Here is a 27,906-nt window from a genome sequence, read left to right on the forward strand (position 1 = left end):
AGGCAGTGCCTCAGCTGAGCACAGAGCTGTTGTTTACCAGCTCCCGGGGTATATCAGAGTAAAGAGCAAGAAATAGATGGGTTTAAAATAGGTGAAGGACGGTAATGCTTTACACAGCATGGGGTGAACTCCTGGAAGTTTGTGTCACAAGAGGTTGTGGAGAGGTCACTATCAACAGCTTTAATAAGGGATTAAATGCATTCATGGACAATAAGTCTGTGAACAGATGCTAAAGGCTGGGATGTTCCTGCTCATATTCTAATGTGCAGGCAGAAGGGCCCACTGAGCATGGCCAGCATATCTCTGCTCCCTGTACAGCCCCACATGTTACAGCAGCCAGGCCCCAGAAGGTCCCCACTGGTGTTCCTGTGCTCTATGAGGCAGTGGTCCATCCAGCACATAAAATTCAGGACTTTAGAATGGGAGAGATGTTGCCTCCTGCAAAACCCAAAGCAATCACTGAACAAAATGGAGCACACCAGTGCTCCGCAAGCAGCAGCAGTTGGGCTTGTCAGTCCTCACAGGGCTTGTGTGAATTAAATTGTTTTTAATAGAGGCCTAAGGCCATAGCACAGAACAGCCCAGCTCTTTGTGGGAGCTGCAACCCACTGTGCATGTCTGTGTTGAACAAGTAAGATAGCAAAGTCAGAGATGGGAAAAGAGTTCTTTTTCTTATTCTTCTTTTTCTCCCAAAGGAACCAGAGCACCAAATTAAAGCTGAAACCTCCCCTTGGAGATGCCACTAAAATGTGACCAAGCATATGGTGCTAAGAGCAGGGATGTGCTGAAGTTGGATGTCCTCGTTGCATCACTGAACATGTAGGGTTTCAGGAGCTGGTGCTGTGCAAAAGGTGCTCATTGTGCTCCAGAAAATCCACAGGAGACAGGGCCGGCTCTCCAGACGTTGTGTAACAGAGGAGTTCTGCTGTGTTTCTAGATGTTGAAATCATTAATAATAGTTTTTCTTTTCCTGGGGCAAAAGCTGTCTTTTTTTGTTGCTTAGTGTGCTCATCTGAGTTTGGGGGTGCCTGGCGCCGCACGGTCGGAGAGCAGGGGCTTATTTAAGCACGTGTGATGGTGGGGCTGTTCTCATTTGTGAGAAGCTATAATTAGACTTTTGGTGTTTGCTTTTAGGCAAATTAAGATTTGAAGTAGTAATTATTTTTCCCAGTGTCTTTAAATAAATTCTTTGAATTGCGAGGCAAATTGGTCTTTTGTAAAGATTGGGTGCTTCTGGGTAGAGCAAGTTCTTTCTCCTCAAAACTGGAAAATTTCGGATATTGGCAGGCACTCGTTATAAAGCGTATCCTCCCTTTTTTGCTTTGTTGTGGTTTTATTCATTTTAACCTAGAGCCATAACTAAAATATATCTGTGACGTTTCATCCTGACAGGATAAATGGAAATACAAAACCTAAAGAAGTATCTCTCTTTTTCCGGAGGAAGTCAGTGCTTGAAAGCACATTTGAATGTTTTTACTGTAATTGCACTTTGGATATGTAAAAATACTGAGATCCCGCATTTTGTTATTTTTGAGTAAATCTCTTATTAGTAAGTGTTACAACTACAACTAGTGGGGTTTTGCATCTAATTCACTTTGCAAATGTCAAAATGGAACATAAATCACTTTGCAAATTGCCGTATTAGCATTTAAAAAGGCTCTGAAATGGTTTAATTTGTTTAGGGCTGCCGTATCTTAAAAACAGTTTCTCTCTGACCCCTCCTTCCCATCTGCGGGTCTCTTGGATGCCCTGGTCCCCAGAGGGGCGCTGGGATTTCCTGCCGCGTTGGGATGGACCTGCGAGGAGAGGATTTTGGAGTGTGAGATGCTGAGTTCCCAGTGCTGGAGCTTCCCCCGGGAACGGGCTCCTGCGAGGCAGGCGAGTGATGAGTGTGAGCTGAGCATCGCTCCAGATGGAAAGGGGTCGTTTCTCCCGGGATCTGTGGAGCCCCTGCCACACGCTCCGGGCTCTCTCCCCAGCTCTGTTTGCACACAGTGGTCGGGGGCTAACACAGCACTCTGCGTTTCTAATCATCATAAATTATGACGGCTGCAATCAGCATCAAGTTTAATAAAACACACGGTGCTGAGAAATGATCAGTCCTGGAGCATGAAATACCGTCAGCTTCGCTTAAAGCAGGTCAGGTCTACTCTACACAATGAGCAGAGCAGCTCTCCCCACGGTAATGCCAGGTGGATTTAAACTCGAGTTTTCCCCATCTCCAGAGCACCTACTCAACTGGAACGTGCACTAAGTGCATCTTGTTTGTCACTGGTTTCTTTGCCAGAGGCAGCATTTGTCTGGCACATTCCCTGTCCCCAGAGGGGAAATTGCTGTGCCAGGGAGGGAGAAGAAAACAAAATGTACAGCAGTAACTCGCCAAAAAATGTTTCTTTTTATTAAGCTTCATGGATGTTGATAGCCTGAACTGGCAAATGTTCAGGCCCCTGTTGAAGCACGTGGAAAGTCGTGTGTTGCAGGGTGCTGATCATGTGCACCAGTTTTCCTGCACATGTCTGAGTTTGCCGGATCTAGCCTGACTGCTGTGATGGTTTGGGCAGGAAAACAAATCAGCACTCACTTTCTGAATGCTTGGAAGGTGTTTGGTGTTATGGGAAAAGAAAAGACTGTATGTAGCACTAAGTGCTATGGTCTGGATGACACGGTGGTGATGGGTCAAAGGTTGGACTCAATCTCAGTGGTGTTTTCCAGCCTAATTGCCTCTGTGATATGCTGTCTAATGCTGTTGTTCTTGGGGCTGGGAGCTTTCTCCATACACTGGACTGTGCTTTCCATCAAAGAATGCTTTTTTTTTTTTACCCTGGTCCCTCCTGGCTGTAACATCATTGAGTGACTTTGACCAAGGACAAAAGATCCCCACGAGCCCTAAAAGCTCTGCAGTCTGCTTTCCCTTCAACCCCTTTCTTAATTTTCAAAGGAATTACCCCCCACCCCACCCCAAACCAACAACCTGAAGCTAAGTGCTGTTTTAGTAGGACACATAAAGGAATCTGAAGGTAATCAGTCCAAAAATCTTCAGATCCTGCTTGGATGGGGGAGCACGAGGCTGCCATCATCCAGGAGCTGGGGGAAGGGCAGAGCTCTGCTCTGTGGATGCTCCTGCTTGCAGCACTGCTGTCACGGACAGGCTGCAGTACGGCCGGAGCACGGCTGCACTGCTGTGTTTGGGTGGCAGCTGGCAGGGAGAGAATGGGATAGAAAATGGGAGCCTGCAACTTGTGAATGCTTCTTTACCCAGGGAAACGCCTGTCTCCGGAGCTGGCTGCAGTGAAGGCATGTTTTGTGCCTCCCTGTTCAAGTGGCACAGCTTAAAGATGTTGTAGCCGTCGGAGAGCGCGAGCCTTTGGTTCATGCATGAGATGGCGCGTGCAGGATTCTGCCTGGAGGAGGGAGCGGGTTCTGAAGGAAATCTGTCAATTTGTTTCAAGTGAGAAGATGTATTTTTTCAGCTCCTGAGAGTGCTGTTGAGTTGTTTTTCAAGCTGCACTCCATTCTGCAGGCATTGTATATTTTAAGCAGAGTGAAAGTGTTGGATTGAATCTAAGTAAATAAGTGTTTTCCAAAGTAACTAACTGCTTTGTTTCTACATAGGCAGTCTAGACTTTTGGTTTGATTGGAGCGAGGAATATTTCAGGAATAAATTTTCTGCTGAAATAGCAGTTACAACTGTAGGAAACCTGTTTCCCATGCATGACTGACTTAGTGATGCAGTAGAGTGGTGATGTGAGCAGAAGGGGGATGTATGCATGTGAAATATCCTCTATAATACCACCGAGCAAGTAACATTATCCTCCACAGAGCTTTCCACCTGAGGCTTGGGGTGAAGAACATGTAGCTCTTTTTCTCTTGGATAGGTCTCCTGTGATATTGCAGGTATCTGTGTCAGAAGACAGTGAGATGTGCTACTTGGTTAGTAAAAAAGTCTCTTAAAGATGTGTTGTTTATCCTACTTTGCTGCTGAGCCTATCCAATACAAAAATGAACACACTTTAGAAATCTGTCCTTTTCCTCTCTCCTTGAACATGCATTCTGCAGCTGCAGTGTGTGTTGTTTGATGGCAAATAAAATGTCATGTTGCAGTTAATATACTCGGGGAATGGGAGCTTAGATTGCTGTAGAAACCTGAGGTGAAGTTCCTGACCTGAGTTACCTTTCTCATTTAGTGTTGCCTGCTCCAGTTTTGTTGACACCTTTCCAGAACAGCTGAGGTTTAGATGATTTTCTCTGCATTCCTCCTGGGAAGGTGGGGCTCTCACCCATTTCTCCCTACATGCTGGATATTCACTGAGTGTTTACATACACCTGCAGCTGTGACTTGACATTATCCTGTTTCTTCTGCTGTAGAGATGACTGAAGAGGAACAATTTGCACTGGCCCTGAAAATGAGTGAGCAAGAGGCTAGACAAGTGAACTGTCAGGAAGAGGAAGAGGAGGAGCTCTTGAGGAAGGCCATTGCTGAGAGCCTTAGTGTAAGTGCACTTCTGTGAAGAGGCTCACTAGGGTTCTTTAGCAGCATTGCTATCTGTGCTTGCTTTACCATGCTACACAAAATAAAGTTTTACTGGGGGGCATAGATATTCCCAGCACAAACTGGAAGGACAGCAGCTGCAGAGTAGTTGCTTTGTACTGTTCCTAGTGAGAGGAACATGAAGTGTAACCCCAGTGTGTCCCTATTTTGGGGTACTGAGTTCTGATTTGGGATAGGGGGATCTGCAGTCCATGGGATGGCTGCCAGTGTGCTGGGGGAGCCCTTGGTTGTGCTGTGCTGATAGAGAACACATCTGTAGGAGAGTGAACCTTTTGTTTTTCAGAGCTGTCAGCCCTCAGACTCATCGACTGCATCTCCTCATCTGTCAGTGGAAGCACTGAATTCACAGGGCCAAAGCCAACCTGCTGAGAGAGAAGGCTCTGAGACCCTGGGAGGCCTGGCGTTCTGCCCTGACACCCCTCCCTCTGACTGCAGCTCCCACTCACAGAGCTCCAGAGCTGATGGGAATGGACAGATGGATGTCGCCCGGAGCCCCTTGGTAGTGCTGAAGAGGTTAAGCCAGGAAATCGTTGAAAGCTCACTAGTATCCAGCATAATCGTGTCTCCGGGGAAGGGCCAGCCTGTGACAAGGTCAAGTGAAAAGTCTTCCTCACCAGCAAAAAGTGATTCCAGTAACATGTTACCCAGCACTCTGGGAGAGGATTTCATGTCTTTGAGTCCCACCTTTGGCAAGGTGGCTTCAGGAGGCTCCTGGCGACTGACACCTCGGAGACTGTTCACCACCCCCTCCAGCTCTTCCGAGGCAGGCCAGGAACCAAAAGAGCAGCTCCTGCCCTGCACTGGCCATTCTGTGGGAGAAGCTGGTGCTGGGAGCTCAGCCACTCCACTCTGGAAGAGCAGCAGCACAGAACAGTGTGACAGCCCCAGGAGGAGTGGTGGAGGAGCAGGTACCAGGCACAGCTCACAGCCTGGGCAGACTGCCAAGGTCTGTGTTTCCACAGAGCATGCAGAGCAGAACAAGGGGTCTGGCAGCACCCCAGATCTTTGCATGCTGACTGTGGAGGAGAAGCACAAACAGGAGGAGGCAAGGAACACAGTGCACTATTATTGGGGCATCCCCTTCTGCCCCAAAGGGGTGGACCCCAACCAGTACACCAAAGTCATCTTATGTCAGCTGGAGGTTTACCAGAAGAGCCTGAAGCAGGCGCAGAGGCAGCTGTTGCATAAGAAGGAGTTTGGTAACCCGGTTGTGCCCAGTCCTTGCTTGAGCCAAAACGAGCTTGGGAAAGGAGAAGAGATAAGCAGGGAGAACGGGGTTGCTGGTGGTACAGAAGATGGAGACACAGAGGGACAAGAGTCCGAAAACATCAGCTGGCTCCACCCTTCAAAGAGGAGGGAGGCAGAGAGTCCAGGGCACAGCATGGAAGAAGAGAAGAACTCCTCTTCTGATGATGAACCAACCACCAGCTACTGCCAGGTAAGAGCTTTGCCACTGAGCAGAGGTTGAGCAGCCATGCCCTTCTGTCCGTTTTACGGTTCAGTCCCTTCTGCAAAGCAGGCACTGCTATTTAATGCCCCTCTTAAATTTAGGGACTTCCTCCCTCAGCCACACAGGTTACTGTGGAAAGGAGAGAAGTGTACAGGCTGACACCCAGCTCTCACAGGATAAGGGCCATTGAGCAGCCTGGCAGTCATCATTAATGCTCCAGAGACCGACACATCCAACTGATCCTCCTCAGAAGGGTGCAGCCCAGCAGTGTGCCAAGGCAGAGGACACAGAGGTGATGCTGACCACCTCCAGCTCTGGTTTATAAACCCGTGGCTATGTGGGGAGCTCTTGGTTTCCCTTTGCAGACAGAGATGTGGGTTTGTCTTTGTGGCACAGCCTTTCCTGTTTGCTCCTCCCTGCTTATCTGCATCCATAAGTGCTTCACTCTTGGAAGTGCTCTTTTCCCTCGTGGCTGGGAGAGGCTCTGTGTGGTCACAGGCATCTTCAGCCTGCTCTGGTGATCTGTCACCACGGTGGTGCTCCCTGTCCTTGTCCTGGTGCTGGGCACCTTCTCTCGGGCTCGGGTGTGCTAGACACTAGGTGTCAGCCTCTGTCTCTGTCAGGGCTCTCCTGCTGGAGCGGAAGGCAGCTTTCTGTCACTGCTAAGTTTAAACAGATTGCTAGTCAGATGAAGTATTTATTACTGCTGTATTTTAGGTTTGTGTCAGCCTTTTCCAACCCTCATTTTTCATAATGACTTCACTCCCGGATCATTGTATAACTTTATCTTCTCTATGACTGAAGCCTTGGCTCTGTTGTTCCTGTTTTCAAGTATATTTGATCATTTACCCTGGTGTTAGAAAGATACTTAACTTGTTTTGTGATATTTATATTCTGTCTTGTAATATTGAACACTGAGGAAAAACGTCATGTCTGCATTTTCTGGTTGCAGAAAAAGAGCAGAGCAGGCTGTGCTGAAATGTGACTTTTCATGACAGTGCTTTGGCTCGGGTTTAGCAGATGGAGATTTAAACAAGCCTTAGAGGTGATCTGCAGAGGAAAGGAACTGACTTGTGCCCTTTTTCATTTCCTTAGGATAGATACAAAAGACCTGAGAGGTTCTTAAAGCAAACTGCACTTTTTTTTTCTGTAGCTTTTCCTCTGGAAATGAAGGTGTCATTATACTGGAAGATTGGGGTGACTGGAGGTCTGTGGATGTGTACTCTAAAGCCCTTGGGAAGCTACAGCAGCTGGGAAGGGCATGAACTTTTAATCAGTACTGAAAATTGTGTGGTATTTTTTAAAATATTATCTGTTTAATGCTAATACCTAATTAATTCTTGGGGAGAAAAGAGGTTTTAGTGGTGCTGAGTGGTAACTTGTAACCTACTCCTCTTGACCATGGGAGCTGTCTCAGAGCCATAGCTGAGAGATATAGCCTTTCTGATATTTTTAAGGTGAAAAAATAAGGGAGGGGGAAACAGACTTTACAATTTCAACTCTAGCCCAAAATTTGCCCGTCTTCTATTTACACAAGAGAAAATATTTTCTAAATGCCTTTTCATCTGCTTTATCACACCCAGCATGAGAGGTAGCTCCTTTCTCTCGCCTCTCTGTGCAGTCGCACACTGAGGCCAGAGCAGGTGATTTACTTGCAAAATCGATATGTTTGATGTTTGCTTGTGCCTTGTCTCCATTTTTTTTCCCCTCTATCAAATACAATTCCACTGGCAGTGACAAAGGAGGGGCCCAGAGCTGTCGTGTCTCCACCTTGCTGCGTCTCTTGGAGACCCTTTGCTGCCTGTGCTGCCCTGGGGCTCTCCCAGTGCCACCAGGGCTGCTCTGCTGGTGGGAGATCTTAGGCTGTGCTGAGTGTAGAAACCACCCTTGAGGACTCAAAACAGTCCTTGAAAAAGGACATGGCCTCATGCCATGTGTGAAATGCAGGTACAAATGATGTGCTTGAGGGAGGCTGCCTGTGCTCCTGCCCTGAAACCCTCACCTGGAACAGGCACAGATCCACGCTGGCAGCAGTCAACTGCTGCCACTGCCTTCCACAGCCAGGGGTTGTTTGCACAGAGCAAATCCTGGTTGTCAGGAGATCTCAGAGCCTGTGAACCTGCACTAACAAACTTCAGTGCTAATAGAATCAATTTTTTCAGAGCCTTTCAGATAAGGTTAGGGAACTCTTGGTGTTTAAAAGATTCAGAGGGAAAAGATCCAATTCTGGATATTTAGAGTCTGGTGACCTGAATTAGTGCCATATTTTATAACAGATGTACAAGGAAAAACAGAAACATGGATGAGTGTTCATGACCAGGGCAGAGCGTTGTTAAGAAATGCACCATTCAAGATAATAGAAATAAAAGAAAAGACAAATAAAAGTAAAAGAGGAGGTATGGTATTTTATGTTAATGATGAACTAGGCTGCAAAGAAGTAAAGAAAGTGTAGATAAAACAGGATATTTGGGGGTTGGAGTCATGTTAGGGAAATTTGACAGGAGAGACCTTGATTTGGAACTTGCTGGGGAAGTATATCCAGGGGTGGAGCTGATCAAAGTTGAAACCTTTGGTGGAAATCAAGCTCACATCATTTGCTAGACTCAAGGAAGGGGGAGGAAAACTCCTTGGGTTTCTTTGAGACCTAGCATGAGAAATTGTAGGCCTGACTGCAAGGACTGCTAATAAACCGTTGTAATTCCACCTGATTAGAGGATGGCAAGTGTAGCGTGTGCACTGCAGAAGAAGAAAGGGATCTGGGTAATAACTGGCATGTTAGCCTGACCTCAGCAGTGCATAAGGCTTTTGAACAAATTTTAAAGGAAAGAATAAGTGGAGTCGTAGAGCTAAATGAAAAATGGGATAAAATGCACACAGATTTTCCAGTTGTAGATTGTGCAGGTTAATCTGTTCCCCTCCTTAGATGGGACAGCTGATTTCCCAGGCAGGAAAAATGCAACAGATTTTATTTCTAGGAAATTTCAGAAAAGTGCTTCTCATGGACAGTCATTAGCTGTACCAGTTGATCAGGTCATTCTGGCTTAGGAAAATAAGTTTTGAAGTGGAGTAGGTAAGGGCTGCTAGGGTACCTTGGGGAGTGCAGGGGACACTAAAAACCATGGGTTGTTTCAAGGTTAGCACAGGTGGAGCTGGAGAAAAGCTATGGTTGTCTGCAAATACATTGAGATGCATGCTGAGAGCAAGCAGAGAGCATGGAAGATGATGGCAATGTTGGAAGGAGTGGATGGGCATGGACTGTCCAGGAACACGTCTAGGCAGCAAGGTAACAAAAAGTCCTGCCAGGCTTTATTACAGGGAGTACCTTGCCAAAAGCAGGGATGGAGGGAAAAAGCTGACTCGTTCCGGATGGATACTGAGCCATTTTCAGATAAAAATATACAGCAGACTGGGTGCAATGTCATGGACAGAATCCAATGACCCAGCAGACCCCAGTCAGCTGTGCACACTGTTTTATATAACACCAGAATTTCCTTTTCCAGCCCTCCCAGGTACTGCCTGCAGAGGATGTGCCTGAAGATGGGGAACCCATGCAAATTGCACAGAGGTGAGTAGGGTGTTCAGAGCGTGGGGCTCACAGGTTCTCTCTAGTGATAAGGGCCCTTCCACTCTCCCTGGAGTATTTTGGGGTGCAGTCCCACCACAGCTTGCTGCAAGGCTTGCTGGAAAGGCTGCCTGCAGTCACTGCTGTTAAGTATCCCTGGAAATAGATGGCTTTGGAACAGCATGGGAAAGGTGGGGCACAGCTGAGGAGAAGGGATCAGTTGCTGTTGTTACTTTATAAGATGTGCAAGGTGCATTATTGTACAAGTTGAAGGAGTTGCTCCTTGGCCTCTGAAGCTCCTGTGGCATGGAGCAGTAATCCATGGGGAGCTGGAGGTGAGTTACGGCGATGCCATCGCTTGTCTGTCGGGGAGGGCGCACAGGCAGCACGGGGAAGGGTTTACTGGATTTCTGTGTGTATTTTTATGTTCTTGCCTTACTGCTGAAGAGGAAAGCAGGGAGGAGGAAGCCAGACGGCACTGCCTATCAGCCAAAGATAGAGTGCAGTGCTCCAGAAAAGCCACTTCAGCAGATGACAGGTGTGGGGCAAGTCAACATGATTTTCTTCAGATTTAAGCCTACTCCTCTTTTCCTTTTTTTTTTTCCCCTCTCCTTCCTGTGGGATGCAATTCTGCATCAAAGGCTATGGAGAAGAAGGACAAATGGGAGAGGATTCAGGGAGCAAGTTACAAGGAAAGGCCAGATAATGTCATGTTTTTAATTTGTTGGGTTTTATAATTTAAACCTGCTTTGGAACAAAACTGCCAACTTTCCTCTGATCTAACAGCGTTTGGCCTGAGCAGTTAATATCAATATGCAGAGTATGAAAATCCCTCTTGCTTGCACCTTTCTAACAAGCTTAAAACCTGCCTTGGGGAGCAGGAGGAACCTGCAGCTGCCGCTGCTGCCGAGGCTGATGAGCCTGTGACAGCGGAGCTCTGAGCTTGCGTAGAAGGCAGCGAGGTGTGTGCTCTGCAGCGTTGGCCTGAGGCCTGAGAGCCCAGGATGTGAAGGATGTGAAAGGAGAGGGACCTCTTTTCTTTGGTGTAGCTGGTGGGGTTAGTCTGGGACACTCCCCAAGTTGCCCAGGAGCTCCTGGCTGCCTGCCTTGGGGTGGGATGCACCTGGATGTGGCGGCCCCTCCTCGAGCAGCTGGAACATCAGCAAGGCAAGAAATGGCTGCAGTCTTTGCAGTTTTGTGCACATTAAGTGTTGCCATCTGGCTCCTGGTAATTTGCCAGCACAGGCCTCTCTTGGGTATGGCTCAGGCACCCCAACTGGCTGGCCTCAGCAGCACTTAATAGGAAAACATGGCTCTGAGCTGTCTGGAGGGAGTGGAGCCGTTCAGGAAGTGCCAGTCCTGTGAAGAAATTGCTTTGCTTTCTGTGGGCTGCTCTCCCCTCTTGTTCCATGCTTTGTACAGAGCATGGAAGATTGGGGTTTTAATAAATGATTATAGGCTTTGTTACCAGGAGATAGTTGGTGTAGCAAGAAATGTGGTTTGACTTCAAATTGATTAGCCCATTTTATAAATGTCATAGCAAGTTGTTTTGTGTGAGTTCTTTTGAAGAGAGCCCTGATGTTAGACACAGAGTAAAACACGCTCAGCCTGGATTCATAACAAATGCTTTGAGATGCTTTATTTAGAGAGAAAAGCCACTTGTGATTTCCTATCAGAATTTTGTTATTTATCATAAATCAGCAGTGGCTGTTCTCTCTTCTCTGAGGCCTGTGGTTGAGCTTAATAAATCTTGTGTTTGTCAGTGCAGGGATTCATGTTTTTTAAGTGTGTTCTTGCATACTTGATCAGACTAATCAGAGAGCCACACAAGGCACAGAGTGTGTCAGCATGGGTGCCAGACTTACTCAGCAATGCCTGTCTGTGTCAGAAAGACACTGTGCAGTGAGGTGGGAGAAAAAAAAAAGGAGGAATCCAAAGGTCAAAATGAGAGGAGCAGTGGTGGGTGCTGCTCCAAAGAACCACTGCTAATGCTGTAAGGACTGCTGCAGGGAAATGCCTTGTGTCACATCCGTGCTGCTTCTGGCAGGACAGGGATAAGGGAGAAAATGAGCAGTGTGAGGAGGGAGAGGATAATGCAGGATAAAGCAGGTCTGCCTTTCCCCTGTGAGGATTTCCTTCCCCAGCCAGAAAGAGGCACTGTGCTGGTACACATCTTCTCCCACAGAGAAGCCCACAATTGTGAGCAGGTATTTTTGCTCCCTTGACAAGAGATAATGACCTTTTCTGAAGAAAAAAATGTTCCCTTTGGGGCTTCTGCTTAGGATGGCATTTCAGACCCATATTTTGCTGTTATCCTGGTCATTTCTGGCTGTCAGATATTGACCACTTGGAAATTATGGCGTCATCTGCTGTTCTGAACTGTGTGAGAATGGCAGGTGTGGCCCTCACACCTTCTGGGTTGGAGATTCATGTTATATTTATGTTTTGAACAGCATCTCCACAATGACCCCACTTGGCAGTAAAAGGAGCCCAAATACTGCCACAGAAAACTCTGCTGAAGAAGAGATCTCTGTTTGCCCAGGTAAGAGGCACTTGAGACTGTTAAGAAGTTTGTACTGAAAGTTACACACTTAGGAAGTTCAGAGAAAAGAGAATTTTCAAGTTATTTGAACAAAACAAGGTTTCTTTCCCATCTCCATTTTTCAAGGCTAAAATTATTCAGGTAATTTAGTTTGATCCCCTAGTTTTGGACCAATTTCCTCTAAGGCAGTTCTGTGACAGGGATTGCTGGAGACTTGCTGAAGAGACAACTGGATGTGATTGGGCATGGAGAGATCACTCAAAACAAGGTGTCTCTGCAATGCAATCAAATTTTCAGATTTTTCAGTGTCAAGATCATGTGCAAAGCATGAGAGCTGAAATAATTTTTATCTTCCATTAATTAAACATGTTTGGGACTAAGGAGTTTTTCTTCCTTGGTCTCTCCTACCATGTTTGAGATTTTCTGGTCCAGGGTTTTAAGGGAGAAAAATAATGAAGAGGCTGCTCCATTTCAAGAGCAGCTGTAGCAGGATTGGTTATGGTGGTGCTTGGAGGCATATTTTGTTGCTAACAAAGATGTGGAGGTCTAAAGAAGGTGTGACTGTGAGACAGAGCATGGAACGGGAGCTCTGCTTGTCTAGATGTGAGAGCAGCTCTATTCTTGCTTTGTCTCCATCCCAGCAAGTGTCCCACGCACTTTCCCTGTGTCTAATCTCACTCCCCATGAAGCGACACAGCTGCAGTGCCTTTATCCTCACACTGTCATGCTGTGACTTTAACCCCTCATCTAGCTGTGTTGTTGCACTTTGTCTGATAACATTTATGGCAAGTCTAAAGAATGTCTTGAAACAGTGAAAACTCTTGAAAAGCGTTAAGGACTAAGCTACATCAACAAGTGAAGAGATATTTGGGGGCTGCAAACCTGTGCTGACATGGAGATGTTTGTCTGCAGAGACCCAGCCAAGCCCACTGGAAGCTGTTGAGGAGGAGAGAGAAGAGCTCTGTTCAGACAGCAGAGGTGCACCTATGCAGGTAAAAGAGCTTGAAATTGAAGGGTCCTGTTTCCAATCCTACCTTTTAGACCTTGGTTCAGCTGAGCTGTGCTGGCATTTCCCTTTGGGTAGCTGGAAACTTGGACTTCTGCTGTTTGGATCCTCACAAACAGTTCCCTCTTTGCTTTTCTCTACTGCTTAATATCTCCAGTCCCTTTTGGCTGGGGACTGCATGCAGCTGCTTCTGAAGCCTTTCAGTCCTATAGCTGGAGAGCTGTTATCAATTCCAGCCCTTTCTTTTATATCCCAGTGCTGCTGAGCTGGAGGATGCCATCAGCATGGGCGGCGGTGCTGTTGCTTGCCCATGCTCAGGGGTACAAGCTGTGATGCTCAGCAATGCAGAGGGACCCCAGGAGCTCTGAGGGGAGTCTGAGTAAACCTCAGTCATTTGTGCTGTCACCTGCTTTTCCTTGTTACAGTGCTCTGAGCTCAGTTTGCTCTCCACAGACCATATCCAAGAGGCTAAGAGGAGAGCTTCACCCAGAGATCAGACTGGTACAAAGATGTGCTTCAAGTGTTGAGGGCTGGTGGTGGTTTTCAGGCCAAGCAGAGTGTCCTGAATTTGGGTATCTTGAGTTTTGTGCAGTAATAGTTAATAGTAAGTCAGTGGCAGGGCCATCCTCTTACCTCTTGCTGCAGATGTGTGCTGTGTGCAGCCCCTTTCCCATGTTGTCACACCTGCACAGCAATTGCTTTGCAGCTGTCACTGTACCAACATCTGACTTCAGTTCCTGCTTCTGATAAAACTCCCTTTGTCTATTAATTTAGAGAGCGATATCAAAGGGGTTGCCAAGTACTCCTCTGGTGCAGGGTACATGAATACAGAATCGTACAGCTCTTGACAAGAGGATTCATTTGTGGAAAGCTCATTCTGGGAGTTTGCAGCTTGTACAGCACGTCTGCAGTTCCAATGTCTCATTCTCACAGGCCTCTTAATAAACCATCTTCTGCTCTCGTGTGCCTTTCATTCTGCAGGTATCTCCAAGCACTGCTCAGGCAATTAGGGACTGCAGCAAGGAGAGAGGCACCACCAAGGCACATTTGTGACCTATTTGGCTGTGGCCAGGACACTGCCATGTCCCCTTGTGCATTGCAGAGGGTGCCCTGTGTCTCACACCTCTGCCTGGGTGGCACAGGGTGGTGGGGAGCAGGTTCCTAGGGATTGTTTGACATTATTATGGTTGGCAGCAGGTCCCAGACCAGAGCCTGCAGCCCTCCAGGAAAACAGCAGAAACAGCTACCATGGCATCAGTGGTTTGCAGGAGCCAAGCAGAGACCACTGGGACTGACTTCTTCCTAGCAGATGCTGAGCCAGGACACAGGAGTCTTGTTGAGCTCAGCCTCTAGCATTGCTCTTGGCTGGCTGTTGGCTGCAAGTACTATGTCTTGTAGGCAATTTCCTCTGCTAAAAAGCAGAGGCAACTGTCTCTGGCTCTGACAGGGGTGATTGGTTCTGCAGTTGAGGTTTTCCAGACTGTTACAGCAAGGTTTTGTACAAGCAGTCTTTTGTTACAGAATGTTGCATTTCCATTTAAAATTAGTAATTTACCGCTGCATGTAGGCGGGCAGGGTGTGCAGAATTGGTGATCTCCTAAGATTGCTTTAAAAAAGGCAGCTAGAAGGAGCAGTGCTTGCTGCTTTTCCCATCATATTTTTTATGTGTGTTGTCTGTGTAGCAGGTTTGATCTGATCATTCATATTTGACACATCTTGTGTTTTATGGCTCTTCAGTGTGATGCCCCACAGTGAGGACTTCACAAGATGTAATGACACTGAGGTGTGAGAGAGGGGTTCGAGTGTTAATGCTGTAAGTTGTGTACTTCAGCAGCCTGTGTTTGGCTGGAGGAACTCTTGTGGCAACTCCTCTGCAGAAATTCAGGGCAGAGAGCCTCCCTGGGAATGAGGGATGTTCCTGGGGCTCGCTGTTGTAGCCTTTCAGTGGTGTCAGGGAGAAATGCGTTTTGAGAGTTGGAATCTCAGTTCGAGTCCCAGTCCTGCAATTTTTGTCACAGCTCCTCTGAGTCAACAAAGCACCCTTCTTCCCTTTAGGACATAAAAATCAGGATCAGATCCTCATTTGGGAAAGGATGTAATAAACCAAGTAATACAGCAAAGCGCTCCAGTGGCACGGAGCATCTTGGCTGACCCCAATTACTGCTTCCCTGAAATGATACTGTTGCAGGGAAGCAGACAGCAGTTTTGCTGCACACTGTCCACATGTCACTGCTTAGCTGTAAGAACAGAAACCTCTCCCATATTATTCTTCTATAGGTTTCTCTACATGGTTAATATTTAAATAGCTTTTCTTCATCATTGTTGGGGGGGGAAGGTTTTTTTCTTAAATGTGGTAAAATCTTACAGCAAGCCTGACTAGGCAGAGATGCAGTTATGAGTGAGATAGCTGCAGTATGCTGCATTTGAGAATGTCAGTGGCGTAGGGAGCAGGCTGGATCTCTGTGGGTTGGCAGTGGAGCACCTTTGCAGCTGTGTGACCAATGCAAAAAGAGAGTGTCTGTAAGTGGTAATGGCACCCTGAGAACGTACACGAGCTGTGACATTCTGCCCTGGTGAAAAGCCTCTGCCAGTAATTTTGTGTGACACAGATTTTTAATGGTATTCCCTCTCTCCTTGATCGGTGTCCCCTCTCACGACTGCTTCAGCCACCTCCTCTATAAAGGAGGAACTTCCAGTGATCTCTCCAGGCTTCCTAACACCACAGCAGCCTCCTTTCATCCTGGGGGAAGCTGCATTCCCAGACAATGTTGCCTGTGTAGCATGGATCATGTCCAGAAACTGATGAGCACAAGTCAGGTGTTGAACTCTTGCTTTGCCCCATGAATTTTCCATCAGTTTCGCTTCTGAGATTTCCTGATTAATGGAAGCTTTGCCATTTTTCCACTTTAGTGCAGGTGATGTTTGCCTTAAACGGTGTGCATGGCTGTGCAGGGAGTTTCACCATGATTCAGAAGGACATGTTGCCTTTGCAAGACAAATTAGTTATTAGTGCAGTGTAGTTCATTTAGCCAGTGGTGTTATTTCTGAGCACTATGTGATGAAGGAGGAGTAAAACTTATCAAGAAAATCTGAGTCTGTGTGAGAATGAGTACCTACCATGGAGACAGCATGGAGCTCTGCACCTAAGCAAAGTAACAGAAACAGCCCTGTCTGGCTAATTTTTCTTCTTCTTCCTTAGGTTGGTGGGGATGAAGATGCTGGCAGGACTGTGTCCGAGCGCAGTGCCGCAGCTGCTGCCCGCGTGTCGTGCCCTCTGTGTGAGCACAGCTTCCCAGCCCACGAGATCGAGGTGCACGCCATGTACTGCAACGGCACGGCGGGACCGGAGCCTGCCCAGGACGCTCCAGGTCTGCCCATGCTGCTCCCACCTGTTTGCTCCTCACTCTCACCCCCCTTCCCTGTTGTTACGTGGCAGGCAGGTGCTGCAGTCTTGTCCCTCTCAGGATATTTGGTGTGTGGGGAGGTTTGTTCACTCTGCCTTATTCCATCTCCACGCTGCCCAGGAGAGTGTTATTGGAGGCTCTGGTATTTCCAGCACCTCCTGTAGAGAGGTATCATTTCTGATTGACTTCACACAATAATTCACCACATTATCAGCTCCTGAATATTACCCCAGGATCTAGTCCTGGGTGCTTCAAGCAGTACTTGTAAGACTTTTCTATTGTGTGCCTTGTTGAGGATCTGCAGAGAATGTGGCAGTGGTAGAAAATGGAAGGCTTGAGCCATGTGGGCAATTGTCCTTCAGGGCTGTTGAGAGGGGAAAATGTTCTGTACTACTGCAAGAATGGCCTGTGCTCTGCATGAAGTCTGACATTTGTATGTGCAAAAATGGCCTGTTCGGGTGGCAGAGACTGCAGAAAAGTTTCCCTCTCGTTTCACTAAAATTGCAAAATGATGACTGTCAGTCTGGGAGTGTGGATTTTTCTCCTTCATGTGAAGAGTGAGGCATGGAATCACAGTCAGAATGCCCATATTAATCCTCTTTGTAGTCTTTTTCATATCAGTTTTCCATAGCCAACCTTTGTAGAGCTTAAGTGAACAAATACACTGGTTGGTTATCAATATATTCAGTAAGTTATGTTTTAGCTGTTGCTTGAAATGTAAAATCTGTGTTAGCACAATGTCAGGTAATATCAAAGTAGTAGCTTGTAATAAGATTAACTTTTCAGGCTGTGAATATATAATTTTCAGTTACATACTGGCTTGTTAAATGCAGCCTAAATCTATGATATTTGAGCAATTTGAGCAAATCATAGCTAGTACAAGAACTGTAACTTCTGCATTCCTCTAGCAGGAGGAAGTTTCACCATGTAATCTTAATGCAGAGTTTTAATGTAGATGTAGTTTTAAAAGAAAAGGTTCCTGCTATACTAAATTTTTGGGGATGTGACATGGGTCCTGTCAAGATAACAGGAGCCAGAGTAAAGGCTGATACTGGCTGGTGCTTAATTTTGGTGGAAGGTTCTCTCTGCAGGCACAACCCAGCTACTGAGGCAAAGCATTTGGCTCAGGCAAATCAGAAATTACCATAGTTCCTCTCCCATCCTTGAGACTGATAAAGGTCTTCTTTGTGTTACAAAATGGAGCAGAATTTCTAGTGTGCCTTTTAGCAGGAATGTCTTTGGCCTTGTGGTATTCTGGTCCCTGGTGTGGCTGGACTGTGAGTGTGTCCATTGATCCTGGGGAATCCCGACTGTGATCAGGAAAAGGCTTTGAAGTCTTTGGCAGTGCAAGGGAATTTGTTCTTTTCTTTGGTGTTGGCTTTCAGCAGGACAGAGTTCAAGGCTAGCCTCTCCATTCTGCTTCCAGGCTGGTCTCCTTGGGGATGTTTGTAAGGGTAGTTATTTTGGAATTGCTGCTCTGCTGTTCTGGCTTGTTCAGAACAATCCCCCTGTAAGGAAACCAGCCTGGAATAAAAGGAATTTCGGTCTGTAATAATGTCTGTAAGCAGAGCAATGGGTCTGGGACAAAATCACAGTAATTTGAGTTTTCTATTGCCAGTTATTCTAGTATTTTCCCTGTAGAGACCAGGCTCTATTAGCCATAACAGTCCAAGACACCTGTGTTGTTTGCACCCAGACTCTTTGCAGTGCCATGGGCTTCCTGGGCTTGGGCAGAATCCTGCCTGCCTGTGGGGCTCTGGCTCCTGGGCACCTCAGGCCAATTTCCAGCAGCTGTTGGAAGGCAGCTGTCACCCAGAGGGCTCTCAGCTGCTGGGCTAGTCTGTGGGATTTGGGTTATCTCATGGGCAGAGATGATGTTCAGCTCTGAGCAGAGGCCAGACAGTAGCCTGGCACAGCTGTGCAGGTACAAAAGGACTCTGTTTCCAGGGCTGTTATCTTGGCATCCACCACTAGCACAACATCCACAGGTAAAGCTAATGCATGGGGAGAAAAAAGATGTGAGAGAATTGTCTTCTGAAGCAAATGCCAGCTCCTGTGTGGGTCCAGAAGCTGTTCTCTACTGCTGCAGCACTGTGTGCTTTTGGCTGGCTGCTGGCTTCCTCAGGAGCACAGCAACAGCATTGTGTGAGAGGAAGTCAAAGTTCTGCCCTCTAAGCTATGCCCTGATCTGTTAAGAAAAGATGGCTTCAGTTTTCCTTTGGTGCACTGGATCAGGGGTTCTTAGTCTGTCTTCAGATTTATTAATTAGACTTACTCCTGATGTCTCTGGAATTGCAGTCCTGCAAACTACAGCTGTCAGTGGTTTTCATTTTAATACTACAAAAGGATGGGTTCTTGCTGGTTTTACTTCTCTTCTTCCTTTTTATAATCATGCACCAAAGTCTCTCAGTCTTAGGTCTCAGGAGGCCAGCTCAGTCTGGCTGATATCTAAGGGCAAGTTTTCAAATGAGCAGCTGGGCAAGATGAGCTACAGTTGCTTCCCCTACGTACATGGTCAACCTGGCTGGATGCCCAGACCACCACATACCTGGGCAGCATGAAAATCTTATCATGAATTTCCACTTTCCTGTGATCTGAGTAAATAAAAAAGAAGAGCCTGATGTTGTGTTAGCTACTGTACCAGGCTAGGGAGGGCTGAGGCTCTGGGCTTCCAGCTCAGTGACCGGTGTTAAGTCCAAGTGAATGAGTGGAGCTGTGGAATTTCTGTGCCAGCTCCCTCTTTCTTCATGCATTCAGCTGAAGGGGCTCACTTGTGTGAGAGGGCTCTGCTGGAGTCCCCAGACCCATCTCCCACTGCTGCTGCCAGCTCAGGGATCCGCTGGTCTCAGTCTGGAAGCGAGTCTTGGCTGCAGCTGAGTACAGCAAATACTGTTGGGCTTTGTGACATACTCGATGCCTCTCGCCCTCCATCTACATCCATCCAGCATTCTCAGTTCCCAGGCGAGCCCAGGAAAATGAGGATTTGCTAAATCCCTTCCTCCCAAAGGCTCAAATGCAGTCTTGATGCAGCTGTCAGTCTTCAGCAGCAGCAGTGGTGCTGTTAAAAAGCTCTTGACATCAGTAGAAGTGGCACTGATACAGCAGAAAGAGTAAGGAGATGGGTGCAGAGGAGAGCTGGGTGGCTTCTGAGAAGGGACAAGACTGGCACTGACACATCCTGCAGGGAAGTGGCACAGCTGTAGTGAGCACAGGGAGCTGGTGGATCACTCTGCAGGTGGGCTGGGCAGGAAGGTGAGGAGCTCAGCAGCTCTGACCTTGCAGCTCCACAGGCCAGCCAGACCTGGCAGCCCCAGGAGGTGCCCGGGCTGGGTGTGCTGATAACAAGGCCATGCTGGGCAGGGTTTGCTGCTCTTCCCCAGGGTGAGTGCTGGAGCCAAACAGACCAAGAATGACTGGTCAAGCAGAAGAAATGCCGAGCGAGGGAAAAGGTTGGTCTTGGGGCACAGAGTATGTCTGACCCAGCAAAGAGCATGGCATTTGGGAGGGTTACAAGGCTCCTGTCACACAAGCAGGTCAGCACTGCTCTGTGGTGGGGCTTTTGCCTGTGGCAAGTCTTTTCCTGTGTTCTGAACCCCCTTCTTGGGGGGAACCAGCATGTTTTCGCAGGCCTCACCACTTGGCCCTGTTCTCTCTCCTCTGCTGCTTCTTCCAGCATTGCAGCTGAGGGTCTTCTCCTGGGCAGCTGCAGAGCTAGTCCCAGACATCTCTAATGGGCCCATTATGCCAGATGTGTTCACTGCTTTTGGAAGAAAATAAAAGTGATTAACACCTGAGCTGGTGCACCAGGCTCGTTAAGGAATATTAACGAGCACACACTGATTTGGAGAGCAGTTCTCACCACAATGAGGATTTGCTAAATCCCTTCCTCCCAAAGGCTCAAATGCAGTCTTGATGCAGCTGTCAGTCTTCAGCAGCAGCACTGGTGCTGTTAAAAAGCTCTTGACATCAGTAGAAGTGGCACTGATACAGCAGAAAGAGTAAAGAAATGGGTGCAGAGGAGAGCTGGGTGGCTTCTGAGAAGGGACAAGTCTGGCACTGACACATCCTGCAGGGAAGTGGCACAGCTGTAGTGAGCACAGGGAGCTGGTGGATCACTCTGCAGGTGGGCTGGGCAGGAAGGTGAGGAGCTCAGCAGCTCTGACCTTGCAGCTCCACAGGCCAGCCAGACCTGGCAGCCCCAGGACTGGGGTGTGCTGATAACAAGGCCATGCTGGGCAGGGTTTGCTGCTCTTCCCCAGGGTGAGTGCTGGAGCCAAACAGACCAAGAATGACTGGTCAAGCAGAAGAAATGCCGAGTGAGGGAAAAGGTTGGTCTTGGGGCACAGAGTATGTCTGACCCAGCAAAGAGCATGGCATTTGGGAGGGTTACAAGGCTCCTGTCACACAAGCAGGTCAGCACTGCTCTGTGGTGGGGCTTTTGCCTGTGGCAAGTCTTTTCCTGTGTTCTGAACCCCCTTCTTGGGGGGAACCAGCATGTTTTCGCAGGCCTCACCACTTGGCCCTGTTCTCTCTCCTCTGCTGCTTCTTCCAGCATTGCAGCTGAGGGTCTTCTCCTGGGCAGCTGCAGAGCTAGTCCCAGACATCTCTAATGGGCCCATTATGCCAGATGTGTTCACTGCTTTTGGAAGAAAATAAAAGTGATTAACACCTGAGCTGGTGCACCAGGCTCGTTAAGGAATATTAACGAGCACACACTGATTTGGAGAGCAGTTCTCACCACGCTGTCAAACACACATGTTGGTTGGCTTCTTGGGAGGCTGCACGGCCTGGGGGGTGGCCATTGTTACCAGTCTTCCTAGGCAGGCTGCCACTGCAAATCTGGGCCAGGCTATGTTAAAGAGAGGCGTTTGCTTTTGTTCCTCTGAGCATATCAGTCATTGCCTACGAGACAATACCCACATGCCAGGAAGGCTTGAGCTTGTTTCTTCAGCATGGTTGTCTCCCATCAGACCTAAAGACAATATCCACATGCCAGGAAGGCTTGAGCTTGTTTCTTCAGCATGGTTGTCTCCCATCAGCCCCAACAGCTCCTGAGCACTTCACAGTACATTGCTGGTTGTAGCTGCAGATCAGTGATTACTGCTGAAGGAAAGACTGTTGCATTGTGGATAGATATTGGGGTTGCCCAACATTCAACAAACAGGGTTTTGCTAAAACTTGGAAGAATTCCCTTTATTCCACACAAAATTTTGTGCTTCGCTTTCTTTATCACAGATGATGTGCTAACAATAACAGGTTTGTTGTGCCTATACCTTGGAGTCAGACTTTTGTCCTCATGAGTGTAGGAAGCAGCATCACCAAGGCGTAAAACAGCTCCCTGCATTGTCCCCTTAGCCAGCATGCCTGAGAGCGCTTACTGTGACATCTGTTTTGGAGCTGGAGTCTTGAACGTCCCTGGTGAAGCAAGCTAAGCTATCTGAAATGTTCCCTGAGGATCTTTGCTGGTGGTATGTCAACAGGAATACGCTGAGAGGAATTCAACTGAAAGGGACAACACTCCAACGTGCTCCCTGCAGATGCCTGCAGAGCCAGTTGGGAAAGGCTGCTTGGGCTTGCTGGGGGAACAGAAATGGTTGGACCCGTCATCAGCTGCTCAGCTGGGATCTCACTGGCTAGCCATGTGTTGGAGCTTCTGGAGAGCAGTGCTGCTCCTGCTAGAGATCATCTTCCAGGGGACTGCCAGGGCTGTCTGTGGACAATAGCACGGTTCACATGGGCAGTGGGAAAGTGATGAGTGTGGGCTAATTGTTGTAAATTCCCTTTCCAGTGTGAGCTGTGTCCCTTCCCAACCAGGCTCTCTGTCAAAGGTCTGGTGCCTCTGCACAGCCCTTGCCTCATCTCTGCATTCCCCTGAGCCCACAGCTGGCACTGTCCCTCCCTGCAGCAGGCACTGGAGCCTGGTTTGGCAGGGAGCTGGGCTGTGCTGCCAGAGCAGCTGGGTAACGCTGCTCTCAGGCTATCACACTGCTGTCATCAGCTCTAAAATTCCTGTAAACTACAGACTGTCAATCCAGCTGTTGCTGGCAAATTAGGTGTGAAGAGGTCAGCTGACTCCCCAGTGTGGGAAAGGTAAATTTTTCAGTATCCCCCCAGGAAAAAAGGACACTTGTTCAGCAACCTTTTCTGCAGGAAAGAAAACCCTGCTTGTCCCAGTCCACTGCTTCTCCACCTCTACCATCACTTCTGCTGTAGCTTTGAGTGGAAGTGATGGAAACTTGCTGCATTTGAGCATGATGTAGGGATAGTTTGGGGTGGATGGCAGTAACCCTTTTTGTTAACCCTTTCTGCTTTTCCTCCAGTGCTCACCCGGCGTCAGAGAGAGGCAAGAAATAAAGCTGCCACTGGTAAAAGCAGCCCACCATCCTCAGACATTGATAAGTAAGTAGGTATGCCTGCTCCTCCAAGATTATTTCTGTGCTTCTGTACCAGCTTGACTATGGATGTCTTTATTCCTGTACATATGCTGGCCGTTGGCCTTATAACAGTTTCCCTAAAAAATTGCTTTTCCTCAGTGCCTCTTGTTGCAGTGCTGACTATATTTAAACTGAAGCAAGAGGAATTTGCTGTTCTCAGATTGTTTTTGCACTGATTTCCTTTCAGCCCTATCCATGATGGGTCAGGGGCACATGGCTGCTTGGGGGGAGCTGTAGCTAAAATGGTGCTAACTCAGCCAGTTTCTGATGGGAGGTTTGAGCTTGGTAACCCCAGGAAAAGAAGAGGCCAGGACATGGAGGCTGTCAACATGGCACCTGTAGTGATATTCTTAATTAAATTAGACTTTCAGAATAGCAGTGGCTTTGTTTAATCTCTCTCCATGCAGCCCCTCCTCCTGCCACCCACACAAAGCATCATAAGAGAGGATCTGACAGTAAAATCCCTGCTATGGAAGCAATTTTGCTGTTACAAACAGTGGATGGCAACATCACTAATGGAATTAGGCTAATTATAGAGAGGACAGCTTCTGTTTAGACACATTATCTGGGTAATCAGCACTGACTGGAAAGAAAATACGGGAAAAAGTGCTGCAGAGTTTTGCTCGATGGGGGCTCTCCATATGCATTTTGGAGCCTGGGGTGTTTCACTCAGAGAGTACCACTATCAAACTGAACACAGTGTTGCTGGGGCTGGTCCCTGGGGGCTTTGTCTCTTCTTGGAGATAGTCCATTCCTGAATGCAGCTTCCCTCCTGAACAGCCAATGTCCTCTTCTGCAGGGTTCAGTCCCTGCTGAGAGCTGGTGAGGAAGTGAGTGTAGCTGTGTAAATCTATGCCTGACCTTCATCTCCTTTCACCCAGAATAATCTTCTTCCCAAGAATACTCAGTTGTCCTGTGTTATCCTGAGCATCTTCCACCCAAACAAGGGGGTTTGAGAAACAAGCTGAGCCAACCCCCCAGCAGGAGCATGTGCTCTGCAATTCCTCTCCCTGCATGGCATGATGTAAAATGGAGACAGTGCAGAGAAAGGCTTGATTTACTAGTCAGACAAGTTCATCCAGCCCTGGTAAAATGTCTCTCTGATTTAACACACTTGGTTTGCTTTTCAGGCAGAATTTAACTCCCCTTTGCAAAGCCCTTGTGCTTCATTTCTGTAGATTTTGACAGGGTGCTTTATGTCTGGGGAAAAATCAGTGGTGTTTGAGATAGTTAGATGAGCAGATTTGATTACTGTCCCGCTGCTGCAGCAGCAGGATACAGAGGAACAGGCAGGGAAAACTGATAATCACTCAGTCTTTGCGATTGGTGCCAGCCTGACCCCACTGGGCGAGACTGGATTTGGTGACACTGGATTTGGTGACACTGGATTTGGTGACATATCTCCTCCACGGCATGGCCTGGAGGGGGAGAGTCACCGCTGGTGTCTGGGAGCCCGGTGCAGGGTGAATCCTAATGCAGTGCTCTGTCCTTTGCTGCCTGGCAGGTGTGAGAAGTGCTACCTCTGTAAGTCACTGGTGCCACTGCTGCAGTATCAGAGGCACGTGGACAGCTGCCTTCAGGCTGCTAGGCAAGCTCAGGGAACCAGGAGGCTGCGAAGAGCCAAGGTGAGGGGAGACCCTGCACACCATCCCCTTTGCTTTGTGCTGGCTGTGGGGCTGGGTTGGCAGCAGGAGCTGGTTCCCTGGCTGGCAGGGATGAGCTGACCTGATGTAGGATTGCCTGTCCCTGTGGGCACAGAACTCATTGCCCTCCTTCCCACGACGGTCTGCGAGAGCACGGACCGGTCCCAGGGGTGAGCTAATCCAGCAGAGCTGCCAGCAGCCTCTCCAGTGGGCAGGCAGCCAGGGCTGTCCTGCTGCCAGCCAGCACGCCTCAGCCCTGCAGCCTTCTGGGCTGAATGTCCATGGAGCGGAGGCCAGCGTCAGCATGACAACCCTGTCTGGATATCCACAAGCCCATTCCCACGGGGAAGGCTTTAGAGCCAGAGCAGGGGAAATGGCTCAGTGCTGGGAGCGAACAGCAGCGTCCCAGGAGAATTGTGGGGGAGTGAGTGTGCTGGAGGTGTGCTGGGGGTGGGGAACGTGCCTTGCTACAGGAGGTGGGAGGCAGGAGCGTGGGTGGCAGCTGGCTCACAGTCACTCGCCAGGTGTTAGCCCCCACTGTGCTTCTTCCTGCTTGTGGCAGTCCCAGGGGAGCACAGAGGGTCCTTCCAGGCCTTCCTGCTGGCTCCTGCAGGCAAAAGCCTCGTGCTGCAGCTTTGCCTGTGCTCAGAAATGTGATTCACGGCATGAAGATGCAACATGATGTCTTAGTTTTGTATAATCCCTTAAATCCATCACAGACCTCAGCCCTTTGGGGATTCAGATGCAAATGATGAGATTTCTGGTTGATGATTTTGGCTGGGATACAGCCAAGCACTGTGTGGTTCAGAGTACTGCAGGGCATGGCTGCTCCTGCATGTGACCAGCTCTGGGGGCTGTTTGATTCTGTCTCTGTGCCCCACAGCTGGCTGGTGTGTGGGTCCTGCAAGCAGGCACAGGTTATGGGGGAAAGATGCTGAAGCCAGGGGACTCTTTGGAAAGGCTCAGCAAGGCTCTGTTACCTCTGGCCCTGTCTTTTGCTGGGATGGCAGCTCATTAGGGAAGCCTGGACATTGGCTGTGCCATTGCAAAGCTTCCTAATTGCACAGTTGGGCTTGCAGTTTCCTGCAACGGCCCATTTTGGCCATTTTGGGGTGATTTGCAGCTCCAGTGCCACAGCCGGGGTGCCAGTGCCTTCCAGAGCAGTTCTGGGGGCAAGGAGCAGCCAAGATAGGGGACTTTGCTGGGCCAGTGAGGCTCAAAGCAGCCAGACCAAGTGATCTTCCCCTAGCATGTGTGACCAGCATGGCTGCATCTTCCTAGGGGCAGAGAGAGGGCACAAGGAGTGTTCCTTGTCTGGCTGTGCCCTGAAGGAAAGCCCTTCCCTCCAGTACCAAGCACCAGTACCCTTGGACAGAGTGGGACGAGTCTGCCCTTGGACCTGCAGTGCTGGGGATGTGTTCCAGCTGTGTCAGAGCCCCTGAAGCCCTCATTTATCACAGCTCTGTGCTTGCTGGCTGGGCTTGGGGATGGCATTCTGTACCCTGGCCTCCCTCTTTACCAGATTCTGCTTGATTAGCTGCTCTCTGCTGCCTCTGCTTGAGCACTGGTTGGGCTGGGCACAGAGCAGTGCCCTTCCCACGGGTGGCTGGAAGCCCTGGATAAGCAGCAGTCCCTCTTGTGCCCAGCCTGACCCTGAGGGCTGGGGGAACAAGTGCCCACGAGGCCATGCTGGCTAAGGGGTTCCCTTGTGGCAGCGCTGTGATGGTGGTTCTCCTCTTCTTGGCAGGACACTGGAAGGCAGGAGAGAGGACTCCTCAGGATGCTGGAGCTCTCGGAGAGCAAGTCTGAAGGTGGAAAACTTTCTATGCCAGCCTGGCTGGGTCGGGGCTGCTTTTCCCACCTCTCCCTTTTTGGTCCTGGCTTGGCCTGAGCTTTTCTGGGAGGGTAAATTCCCCTTGGAATGGTCTATTCTTTCTGAGCAGAGCAGGGGCTATGGGCTTAGCTGGCTGTCAGCATTTCCCAGCTGGCTGCACACATTCCTGCCAGTGCCCACTGGATGTGTGCCCACTGGACCCACACCAGAGCCCTTGCAGGAATAGGGGTGTACTCTGAACCATTGCACCAAGACATGTCCAGCTTCTTGCGGGATGTGGGAGGCTTCTGCTGTCCCTGTCTGTGCACGAGTGCTTCCCTCCATGGATCCAAGGACGGGGGGAAAAGGTGGGGAGAGGTGCTTTGGCAGCAGCCGTGGCTCACACAGCAGGGCTGACGTGTGCTTTTGTTGCAGGTGCTGATGCGGGGACTCCCCTCACTGGATTAGGAGACCAGCAGTCCTCTCCCACACTCTCAGCCGCTGATGGGGAGCTGTCAGCAGACAGCCCCATCTCCCTTCAGCACCTTCCTTCCCATGTCTCCCCTGCGAAACCCGGCATCTCCTTGGAAGCCATGGATGGTGTGGTGGACTCGGAGGCACGCATGGCTCTCCATGCAGGCAGCCAGGCACGGCCCAAAGGCTGCCGCCGGAGAAGGCACAAGTTCTGAGGGTGGCAATGCTGCGGGGACCCCCAGCAGCTCCCTGTGCCCCAGCCAGGGTCTTCTTGGCACTGTACCCCTGCTTCACCTGCAGCCTTTGTCTCCTGCGCCTCTTTTATATGTTTTATACGACCTGTGCTGGGAGCGCTGGGTGGAGAAGTGACTGTGTGTTTTATAGGTGCCTGTGCAGCTTTGCTCTCTCTTACAGAAATGGAAATATATTTATGTATGTTTTTATGAAACTGCAGCACCACGGCAGAGCTGTGCTGGCTTTCTCTGGGGAATGGGAGGGCACTGGAGGGAGGAGAGAAGAAGCAGCAGAGAGTGGGTCCCAAATCACACTGCCAGGGGCCTCTCCTGGAGCTGGGTTGGGGCGGGGGGCTCGGGGCAGAGGGCTGCAGTGTCCTGTGCTCTGTGCAGCAGCACGGCACTAACATTCCCAGCCGGGAGTGACAGAGGGCACCTTGCTGCCAGCTGACAGCCGCAGTCAGCGGATGCAGGGACCGGAGGAGCCACGACCGCGGTGTCCCCGTGTCCTTGGTGCTTTCCCTGTCCCCGGGTGGCTCGGCCGTACACCCGCTCCCCGGGGCAGCGGGGCTTTGCCTGCCTCGCACCGGGCCTTGGAGGGATCTGCTCCCCGAGAGCATCCTCACGGGGAACGGGGGAGGGTGACCCATGTCTAATTAACGGGACGAGCTGCTGCGGAGCTCATTAAAGCCCGGGCTTTAAACCGCGCTGCCGCCCGCCCGGGGGCGCGGAGCGGGGCGCGGCCCCTCCCGCGGGTGGGGCCCGCGGCGGCGCTGCCCATTGGCCGCGGCGGGGC

At 49.3% G+C, this 27,906-nt stretch overlaps 1 protein-coding gene across 6 annotated transcripts in view; it reads left to right on the forward strand.

Moving 5' to 3' along the window:
* The window catches only part of UIMC1 (ubiquitin interaction motif containing 1), a 40,705-nt gene extending 13,375 nt beyond the window's left edge, over nucleotides 1-27,330 (forward strand). For 3 of the 6 annotated variants that reach the window (XM_041397450.1, XM_041397449.1, XM_041397451.1), the window contains 10 exons: nucleotides 4,366-4,490; nucleotides 4,833-5,987; nucleotides 9,500-9,564; nucleotides 12,015-12,103; nucleotides 13,016-13,095; nucleotides 16,309-16,477; nucleotides 22,834-22,912; nucleotides 24,452-24,572; nucleotides 26,338-26,401; nucleotides 26,839-27,330. In XM_041397450.1, coding sequence (XP_041253384.1) covers nucleotides 4,366-4,490; nucleotides 4,833-5,987; nucleotides 9,500-9,564; nucleotides 12,015-12,103; nucleotides 13,016-13,095; nucleotides 16,309-16,477; nucleotides 22,834-22,912; nucleotides 24,452-24,572; nucleotides 26,338-26,401; nucleotides 26,839-27,092 — 2,201 coding nt within the window. In that variant the 3' untranslated portion in view covers nucleotides 27,093-27,330. Of the gene's footprint in view, nucleotides 1-4,184; nucleotides 4,265-4,365; nucleotides 4,491-4,832; nucleotides 5,988-9,499; nucleotides 9,565-12,014; nucleotides 12,104-13,015; nucleotides 13,096-16,308; nucleotides 16,478-22,833; nucleotides 22,921-24,451; nucleotides 24,573-26,337; nucleotides 26,402-26,838 lie in introns of those variants that run through there. The other 3 variants (XM_041397452.1, XM_041397453.1, XM_041397454.1) reach the window with 3 other exon arrangements.
* The last annotated feature ends 576 nt before the right edge of the window (nucleotides 27,331-27,906 follow it).

Source organism: Onychostruthus taczanowskii, unplaced genomic scaffold, assembly GCF_017590055.1.
Source record: "Onychostruthus taczanowskii isolate IOZ18803 unplaced genomic scaffold, ASM1759005v1 scaffold14, whole genome shotgun sequence".
NCBI classification, from domain to species: Eukaryota; Metazoa; Chordata; class Aves; order Passeriformes; family Passeridae; genus Onychostruthus; species Onychostruthus taczanowskii.